Source organism: Electrona antarctica (genome assembly GCF_951216825.1).
Source record: "Electrona antarctica genome assembly, chromosome: 3".
NCBI lineage: Eukaryota > Metazoa > Chordata > Actinopteri > Myctophiformes > Myctophidae > Electrona > Electrona antarctica.
Genome location: NC_136808.1, coordinates 43,327,836 through 43,338,803, shown reverse-complemented (window position 1 = coordinate 43,338,803; position 10,968 = coordinate 43,327,836). Strand labels below are relative to the sequence as shown.

The 10,968-nt window shown below is 42.5% G+C and overlaps 1 protein-coding gene across 1 annotated transcript in view; it reads left to right on the top strand.

The window, feature by feature from the left end:
- Positions 1-3,154: 3,154 nt before the first annotated feature.
- The window catches only part of nhsb (Nance-Horan syndrome b (congenital cataracts and dental anomalies)), a gene marked incomplete at both ends in the record, with an annotated part of 83,460 nt that continues 75,646 nt past the window's right edge, over positions 3,155-10,968 (top strand). Inside the window, one exon of the mRNA XM_079496725.1 lies at positions 3,155-3,434. Within this exon, the coding sequence (XP_079352851.1) occupies positions 3,155-3,434 (280 nt within the window). The remainder of the gene's footprint in view (positions 3,435-10,968) is intronic.

Sequence of the window (10,968 nt, the reverse complement as noted above, 5' to 3'; positions counted from 1 at the left end):
CATGGTGGAGGAGTCCTATTGATCTGTGGGATCTGGTCAATTTAAGAAATTCTCAAATGGAAACAATTAATTGTGGCTCTGTGCGTGTGTGTGTGTGTGTGTGTGTGCGTGCGTGCATGCGTGCGTGCGTGCGTGCGTGCGTGCGTGCGTGCGTGCGTGCGTGCGTGCGTGCGTGCGTGCGTGTGTATGTGTGTGTATGTGTGTGTGTGCGTGCGAGTGTGTGAGAGACAGGAAGGGAGACTCTCTGCAGTAGCCTTGATCCTTCGGTTTACTGGATGTGAACATGACACCATAAAAGCACATGTTAGAATACTTCCTTTACACATTTTGTACAGCATGGCTACAGAAATGTTACATTGAATCATCTGTAGACAACCGTGATATTATATGAGATCAAGCGCAAATTGTGTTTTGCCTGACATTTGGCATAGGAGAAAATTGTCTAAAACTGATCCAGCACTCCCACAGTCAGTTAGCACTGTCATGACAATACTTCACAACAATAAAAAAGGCAGGGAAAACACTCCATTGCCTCACAAATGTAAGCTTGCACACTATACTCATATGGAATATGATTAGATATCATTATCCTTTTCCCATTTATAGATGTACAGTATATTGACACTGTACAGCTTTAAGGTTTTTGTGTACAAAGAGTTATTTATTTCAAGGAAACAACAGAAGTAGATAATCCTCCAATATCCTTATCTGATAACACTAGTTCTACTCAATAACGAAACTGCAACTCATATACTCTCTTGCATTAAATACTGATAAGAATCCTTATCCACTCAGAACATAGTTTATTAAAGGTACGGTAAGTGACATTTCTTTGTTAAATAAGTATTAAAGTAATCATTGCTATAGAGTCGTTGCTCAGTAACAGGGGCCTCCCTGTGTCTCCAGCGCTTTAGTAAACATGCATTTCCAGGTTGGGATACTAATTTTATCCAATCAAGAGAGCTGAGGGAACTCAAACAGGATACAGATTAAACAAGTGAGATTGGAAGTAATGACACAAATAAATTAGCAGACAAAATTGGAACTGGAACACTATCACACTGAAGCTATTAATTGGCAACCCACCTGTATATTAAAAGGCGGGAGAGACCCCTGTTATTGAACAAACACGCTATAGCAAATAGCAATGATTACTCTCACAACATAAATGGTAAATAGTGCATTTTATATAGCGCCTTTATCCAAGGCGCTTTACATAGATTGTGCATTACATTCAACCATTCACACAAACATTAATTCATACACCGATGGCGGCGGAAACCATGCGAGGCACCATCCAGCACATCAGAAGCAATTAGTGTCTTATAGAGATTTAACCTTAAACAAATATATATTAATAACCACTTTCAACCTGGTATCCATATTTTAGGCATGTCATTATAATGTAGTTAATCATTATACTGTTGTAAATCACCTACAGCCTAGGTACAGTATGTTATCTTAATTAACCTCTAAAAAGCTGTGTATGGTCTGCCCCTGTACTGGTTCAATAGATTACTGACTAACTCCCCACAAGGGGGGGCACTTTAGTCATAACACAAAATAATAAACTTGAATACAGTTCTTGCATGAACTGAGGAATTAAGGAGCTCTGTTAAATGACACATGAGTGCATGGTAATGATAGGCTATTAATAAAGTCATGCGTGTGAATAAATCACTGGAAGATAGTGAGTTCAAAACAAGTAGGCCTATATACTGTACAACGTAAACAGGAAATATGGTTCTACAAGGATAGGAAGGATATCTGTACTAGGCCTTGCATCATGCAAGTTGCATGATAGACTGCAGGTGCAAATTTCAAGCCTGATATTCGTCGCTTGCCAAAGATAACCGATCTACAAGCTCACAATGGAGTAGCCTAGCCCTAGCCTATAAATCAAATAATATATTTAGTAGGCTTCTACTACTTTTATCTATTGCTGTATTGCACTAAATAAATTATTTAGTGTATTTATTATAATAATTATTATACCATTATTTATTATAATTGGTAATGGTAGGCCTACAGTTTTTAGTGTGTACTACTCTCTGTAGTGCTTTCCCTCAGATTTGCTGGAGCAGCAGTTCATGCCTGTATAGTCTCTATACCAAGCCTAGAACCCAAAGCCTGATCACAATGTATAATGAAATGAACGGACAACAACAACTGTCCTGTACTGTCTGGCATAGCATGCTGGAAGCTCACATTCAGCAAAACTGAATGGATGATCCAGGAAACATCAATTCAATGGACTTCAAAGAATAGATATATTGGCCTAGGCCACACAATAAATATAGTCTACATGGTTTTTCTAGACTACAAAGAATATGTAAAGGTAGTCTAGAAAAACTATGTATATTTAATTATTTTATTTTATATATTTAGGCTATATATAGTGATAATTTAGGAATGATGGGGGGGGGGGTTGTTTCCCTGCTGTAGCCTAATGTATTTGTATGCTTTGGATTATTATTTTATTTAAACTCTGTTGTAGGCCTACAACAAATAAACTGTTGAGGGAAATTACTTATTACTTAATACAACTGAAGTTCATCCAATGGCAAATCCAGGGTCGAAATGAAGATGTATTATACAGTATTAGCCTAGTGGCTGCACAGAAAATCCTCATATCCCCATGTTTACACCGCAGAGTTAAATTAATACTGATGATGACGATGATGATTATTATTATATATATTTTCCAAGCATGTGCGCGTGCCGTGGACTGGAGGCATAGAGGGCTATTAAGAATACATTCCCGATCCAAGTCATCTTCGCCACTCCGGGTTTTGTGTGTTTCTTCCTTCTCAACCTGTATGTGTATGCTGTGTTGAGGCACATATGAGAGAGAGCGTGGAGGCCAGGGAGGGAGCCAGCGGTCCATGATCACAGGCTCAACACGCATCCTCACAGCACTGACCTGGAGTCCACTGCATGTGTGTGAGCCTGCTGGGGGGAGTGGGACTGATCTCAGACACGAGCAGGATGGAGGACCTCAAGGAGAAATGTGGAACTTTGGATTGACGCCGGGGGACAACGCGGCCTCAACCACTGGTTTCGTGTGGATATATTTGGGATATTTTTTCTCCCCCTCTTTTTCGAGGGTGGTGGGGATTTATACTTGGGGATTCTGTCTTCGTCGGCGTGCAAAATGCCATTCGCCAAACGGATCGTGGAGCCGCAGCTTCTGTGCAGGCTCCAGATCCAAAATGATGAAGGGGAGCTGTTCGAGGACCTGTGCTCCATCAGTAACGTGGTTCTGTCCCGGACCTTGCGACAGCTGTCCGACTTGGCTCGGCACGCCTGCTCCTTATTTCAGGAACTGGAAAACGACATCATTACCACTAACCAACGGGTCTGGGTTCTCCAGAACAAAATAGGCCATGTGCAGCAGATCGCCAGTGCTCTAGACCCCAAAAAGGAGGCAGTGCGTAAGTATACGCGCTTTCCCACAACAGTAGATGCACTAACGTGATCTTTATTCATTCGTGGATGTGAATGGGCGTTCAAGTTGATAAGGACACCCACCTTAAATGTGTTTCTACCCTGTGTGTCCAGCCGCACTCACGCACGTCGCGGACGCGCTCGTATTTCCAATTGAGATGTGCAGCACGCATACTTACACTTACACACATCTGCCCATTTTTTCTTTTTTCTTTTTACATTTAGAATAGAGACCAGGGTGATTCCTATTCGAATAATAATTCAATCTATTCTAAGTTGTTTCATCATGCCACGGTGCGTCCGAGACGTGTTGACTTGGACGTGCCCGTCCGTCGACGAGGGGAGTCGAGTGTCGGTGTGTTTTAAAGCACGAAGGGGCGTGTAGGCTATAGCCGCTGCATTGGCTCAGCATCGCAAATCTCTTACTGCGGGTAGCGCACACCTGAAGCATCCATGGTGTTTTGGGCTACATGGCTATACATACCGACTCTCTCCAGCATCAATGGTCGCAGGGGAATCCTTATTAATTATACACCGTGTCGAACATTGAGATGAAAGACGAGGATTCGGGCTGGCAGACGACCGAGCTGTCTGTCTGTCTCCCGTTATGCCCGTGCGACAAAACCCGCCCTTTCACAGCAGCACCAACACAGCATCAATAATGAATCTAGATGTCCATATTGCAGGGACAAACATGAATGGAGTATAGCCTATAGTAGGCCTACTATAGTATATAGTATGTCTGTCATCACTGTAATTGCAGTGTAAGCTAATAGTATGCATGGCCAATTAGGTGATGATTTCTTTAAAGAAAATTGGTGCGTCGCTTGCTGGCTTGGATAAAGATGTAGCAACAGACTAGTTAGAATACTGTTGTGCATTTCAGCCCCCTCTATGAGGTTTGGCATAGCATGACATGGATAGTGATATTGAGTGATTTTACTCACTCTGTAGTGGGAATTATATAGGCCAGCTATGTTCTGAATACAGCTGCTAGGCTGTGACATTCCTGTACTAGTTTGCTCCTATTCTGATAGATCATATACAACATAGACTACTCGGCCCTTTTATGCTACAATGGTTTAACTGTGAACTCCATGTCTGAAACTGGTACACAAACACATACACATCTCTCTCTCTCTCTCTCTCTCTCTCTCTCTCTCTCTCTCTCTCTCTCTCTCATGCTCTCTGTGTATCTCACTATCTCTTCTCTGTTTTCCTGTAGCATATGTGTCAGAATGATGCATACATACAAGCCATGCCTGCATTACGTAAAACAGTCAGCTTGCCTCATTGCTCTGTTTACTCAGTTGGCTGTGAATCTTCTGCTGTGTTGTCCAAGTCTATCTTGGAGAATAAATGTGGGAAAGATTTTTTCCCCCCACATCTCAGCACACTGCCAGTCTAAATACCAACAGATGGGAATAGACATTTTAATTTCCACATTGTATTATGCTTGATTCACACAATTCCTTATCAACCCATACCCCCACCATATCCCTCTCTCTCGCTCTCTCTCTCTCACACACACACACACACAGTCACACACACACACACACACACACACACACACACACACACACACACACACACACACACACACACACACACACACACACACACACACACACACACACGCACGCACACAGACAGACAGACACACACACACATTGTGTAGTTATGTATCTGGGTAGTTATGTATACTGAACACAGGTTTATATTAGAGGAAAATCAGGTGTCATAGCAACAACAGCAGTCTGAACATATGGATGGATCAGTCTATCTATCAACAGTATAATTGGATATATGAGTGACTATATATGCCTAACAGCAATTATGAATGCATGTAGGCCTACAGCGGAGCCTATCAACAATGAGTAAAATGGTCTACTAACTTATTTGTTGTCACTGTGCAGCATATTATGAATGAATGGCTCAGCAGTCAGCAATAAACAGTATGAATGAATGAATAAAAGAATGAACTATGAACAATGAATTGAAAGTACACACAGTATATAATACTGTAGTCAATGTCTTTTAACAGTGATATGTATAAGTCAGTAATAGACACAGGCATAGATAGGTCTTGAGTTCTCATGAGGTCAAGCTCGGTTGCGGAGCTTAATGGCTAGTGGCACAAAGGACTGGCCAAAGCTCTTTGAGTCTGTGGCTGAGGAAGGGGACTAATTACAGGCCCCTGAGGGATCCCTGCTAAAAGAATAGTAAAAGTTTTGACCCTTCCTGAAGAGGGCCTCAGTGTTGTCAGTTCGTGCAGTCCAGTTTATTGTGCATGTGTGCTCCCAGGAACTTGTACGTGTATAGGTGTCTATTATTCTACTATTACGAGTGACATTGTCATACGCGGTGCAGCTGAAAATGGAGTAATCTGAGAACTTCTACAGGTGATACGTATAGAAGTCAGAGGTTGAGAGAGTGAACAGAGAATGTAGCATCACAATTCCCAGGGCAAGAGTTCCAATTTTTAATCCCTGTGGATCTTGTGTTAAAGATGTTATTTGATTCATCAAACTTATAGTTCTTATTTACATATGGTTTGCTGAGATAATTCTATGATCAGCTTATATCAAAGTGATCCCAAAACAATGCTGTTTTTTTGTTTTGTTTTGAACTACCCAAAATCGAGATCAGGTCAGGAGTGGCTTATTGTCGGTGTCAGTCGATAACATGTGGGCGTCTGTCCCCCTAACAATGCGCTAGACCCCTGGGACATGGATTGCTGAGGTGGAGCACCACACCTACCATCAGCAGCTCCCAGTACTTCCCACACGACTTGCCACACCCAAGCCGTGCTCCTCATACACTGAGTTGGTGGTGCCCGGGATCGAACCCAAGAACTTGTGATCCAAAGGCGAGAGCTCTACCGACTGAGCTACCCGTACACCGAGGGATCAGCTAGGGATTAAAGTTTTGAACTCTTGGGCCCTTGAGATCAATGGTTTTGCTCACCAGCATATTATCGCTGTTGGGTGGAAAGCTTGTATGTCCAAAACAGTTCCTTTTTTATTATTATTTTTTAAACTAACCCTGATATACAAGCTCACAATACGTCACATGCATCACAACGCATTGTAAATGATAAAATGGTAAATGGTGCATTTATATAGGCTAGTGCTTTTATCCAAAGCGCTTTACATCACCCATTCACACACACACATTCATACACCGATGGCGGAGGAATAAACCATGAAAGGCACCAACCTGCACATCAGGAGCAATTGGGGTTTCAGATTCTTGCTCAAGGACACTTCGACAACTCTGGGGGAGCTAGTGTCGATTTAGTGTGAGAAAAGAATAAAAAACAAGAAAAGAAAAAAATACAAGATGGAGATACAAGATTTCTGCCTGCCTCTAATAAAAAGGCATTAGAGCTATGGACCAGAGCTAGTCCCACCCCTACATTCTAACCACAACCACCTCTGAAGGTGGAGGTACATCATAAATAAATCATCAGGTAGGCTACATCATTAAAAACGTAAATAGCAGATCTACAAGCGAGTTGTGAGCTTTTAGAAAAAAAGTATAAGTATAAGCACCACCTCCTGAACAGTGCCCAAATTTAAATTTTGAGAACCTTATCGTATCTAAACCGAGCTGTATGATGTATCGCATCATGGAAACAAATCCCACAACCCATGATATACATTACATTACACAGCACAACCCGGTTCACTTAGTTCTTGTTGTTGTTGAGAAGAGCCATCTGAGAGCTCCTCAGGTGTACGAGACATCCTGTGATCCAGGAGGAGGGATGGGATAGGAGGCGGCCACACACACACACACACACACACACACACACACATTCCCAGTTTTGGTTCTTGTAGGGTGGTCACATGATTATATATTCCTTGAATATCGTTGCTGTCGCGCAGAAACCTCTGACTGTATCTCCATGTTTTAACTTTTTGTGTTACTGTTTTTTCATAAATGCATGCCCGTCTAGTACAGCGTCACACAAAAGTATCAAAAGTAACAGATCCACAAGCTTAAAACTGTACTACGCTTTGAGCTTGTAGATATGCTACTTTAGCTATTTTATATTTATTTGAATCCTGAAAAGTAATCGTTTTGGACATAAGAGCTTTCCACCCGACAGAGACGATATTCATTGTGCAATCAATGGCACTGTGCATTCTCAAGCACGTGTGCAGGCAGCTCGTGCCAGCTATCCATGTTGGCACGGCGCACAATTGAATTGAGCCAGACACTTTCTCTCAAAAAAGAATCCGATGATTTTAACTGACATTCAGTGCATCTTGAGGGCAATTTGAAGCGGGTGAAACATATACGGCCGCCTCCAGCATCCTGGGATAGGGGGAGGGGGGGAGTGTAAGGAGTGCTCACCTGCTGCTGCTGGTCGGTGGGGACTCAGGCTGCCGTGCCCCCTCATGTGTTCCCTGCTGGTCGGTGGGGACTCAGGCTGCCGCGCCCCCTCATGTGTTCCCTGCTGGTCGGTGGGGACTCAGGCTGCCGTGCCCCCTCATGTGTTCCCTGCTGGTCGGTGGGGACTCAGGCTGCCATGCCCCCTCATGTGTTCCCTGCTGGTCGGTGGGGACTCAGGCTGCCGCGCCCCCTCATGTGTTCCCTGCTGGTCGGTGGGGACTCAGGCTGCCGTGCCCCCTCATGTGTTCCCTGCTGGTCGGTGGGGACTCAGGCTGCCGTGCCCCCTCATGTGTTCCCTGCTGGTCGGTGGGGACTCAGGCTGCCGTGCCCCCTCATGTGTTCCCTGCTGGTCGGTGGGGACTCAGGCTGCCGTGCCCCCTCATGTGTTCCCTGCTGGTCGGTGGGGACTCAGGCTGCCGTGCCCCCTCATGTGTTCCCTGCCTTGAAAGCCTCCTCTCCTGTTCAGCAGGGCTTCTTTAATGTTCATCCAGGCTTGTTGGGAAAGTAGCGTACAACTGTTGCACCTGAGTCTGCATGCGGGACACTGATGGTTCTGTGAGGAGACTGGCATTGAACCCTGTACGCCATAGATTTAATAGATTATACACACAAAAAAAGAAAAGAAAAAGATTATCAATTTGAATTAAAATAATACATTTTTGGGGAAAATGTCTGAAATTGATCTTTTTTTTCAAAATGTTTATTTTATTTATTATTATTTTTGTCACGCTTTGTGATCTTGTACATTGGCTATTGTTGTCATTTCTGTGCGACACTGTTGTACAAAGTATGAAATGGGGCCTAAGTGGTTTAATACCACAAGGTCTGGCCACGTGGTATGGGGCCGAGAATTACTCTTGAGCAGAATAGTCATTCTTGAAAATAGGATTCTAATAGCGCTGTAAGTAGTTACAGTAGTTAGTTAGTTAGTTTGGCTATTGTCTGTCTTAATCTGCTTGGTATCCTATTCAGGCATGATATAGTCTTGGCGATGTCGCCTGTGACGTCACTGCGGTGATATCAGAGCGACCTCCCGTATCTGTGGTAACAATAGTCATACTAATACATTTAATTATATTCTAAAAAATCTATTTATTGATATATAAAAAATGAAACAAATTATAAAAAAGCTACTTCATTGATAGAATAATGGCTAAAAAATAAAGATGGTTCCAGCCCCTTGTTGTCCTGTAGCACTCTCTGAGGTCCTCCACGTCCTCACATCACTGTTGCTCCTGACCAGTCGTGTACAGTTAAGTAAAATAAATAGTAATACAAAATATAAAAATACTAAATAAGTAAAAGGCCTTCCTTCAAAATTTGACTTGAGTAAAAGTACAAAAGTATCGGCATCAAAATATACTTACATATTAATAATATAGGATAGGGCATAGGTAGGCTAGTGTACTCTTCAAAATGTGTAACACGGCTATTAACATTTTCTCCGTAAAGACCATTTATTTTTTTAGAAGAAGGCCGATGTACACATCAAAGGTTGGTGACAGGCGTGTAGAACAATTTGGTTGCTAACCGTGCAAATGTTCAAAATAAAAGGAAATGTTTGGTAATAAAATCAAAGACTCAACACTGTCTGGAACTTGCAAAAAAGAAAATAAAGAAAAAAAACAAAAACATTTTGGTCATTAGACCTTCATTATATTAGGACAGATAAAGACTAACAATGACATAATCAACCACAAACTAATGTACAGATAAAGATCCTTGTGGGAGACAGAGGATTTAAGAGAAATGCACAGTGGTTCACCTGAACAAACTGGTAGGGTTATTAGTTATCCTATCTCACCTGCTGGTCACCTGCTAATTCAGAGTGCCCTGTGACCAACAATGAACACATTAGATTCATCATGACCATGGGACCATCTCCCCGTGTCACCCTCTCTGCAGTACTAGTAACTCTATTATGCAGTCACACCGCAGCGTCTATTTACTTTTGCATCCCTTAAAGGAGTAGTTCACCCAAATAATTACTTATTGTCTATCAATTACACACCCCATGAAGCTTTGAATTCATGGAGATTGTTTTGTTTTCGTCGTATTCCGAATGACCGACGGAGCCTATCCGGTAGGAGCCACCCGGTCATCAAATTATTAACCTCGGAAACCCATACGTTTTTATTTCCAGGGAGAAAAAAAAAAGTCTGGGACCGAGTTCACTTCAATTCGGCATAGAGTAGCGCAAACATCACTCTCTGCTGATTTCTGATCGTCTGCACCTTTGTTAAATTGACGCACACCCGTACACACACACACTCCTCTCTCTCTCTCTCTGTCGCTCGAATTAATTAGTCTCATGTCGCGCAGCTGCGTCTAGATTCATCCGGCGGATCCTGCCAGGAGCTGCCTATGCCATAGAAAACATAGGTGGACCCCAGGCTATCAAATTATTGGCTTAGGAAAGCGACAAAAAAATCTCCATCAATTCAAGGCTTCACTGCGTGTGTAATTGATAGAAAATAATATTTTTTGGGGGGTGAACTATGCCTTTAAATCTACGGCTAGTATTACTATTTTTGTTGACAAATATGCAGGCAGGAAGAGTATAACGCCACACTTTACCAATAAATGACTTTTGACTTTATTTGGAGTTTGGAAAATAATTGTTGTTTGACGCAGTCACCCGTCGCACCACGGAGGAACACACACCGCATGAGTGAAATACTGTTGATATTGCTTTTCAATTTCATTTGGAAAAGTCCAACTTAAACACATAGTCCCACTGGGACTCTCCCATGTCATGTGTGGCTGAGCTAAACCAAAACAGTGGATTCTCCTCTTACAGGCTGGGACAGTACAAAGAAGATGTTGCTGGACACAGTCCATGGGCTCCTCTCCCAGCAAGGACATATCGCTGATGTCGGGCAGAAACCTTGAATCTCCATAATTCAACTTTTTGTGTTGTCTTTCTAACTTGTTCATACAAGAGTGTCGCACAAAAGTAGAGGAAATAGCCGATCTGCAAGCTAACAACTCGTCGCATCGCGGTGCATTGTGGGCGCATTGCAATTTACATGCAATTTATATAACACTTTTCTAGGTACTCAAAGTCGCATTGTAGGTACTAAAAAAAACTTAAATAAATATAATTACTTTATTATTTTA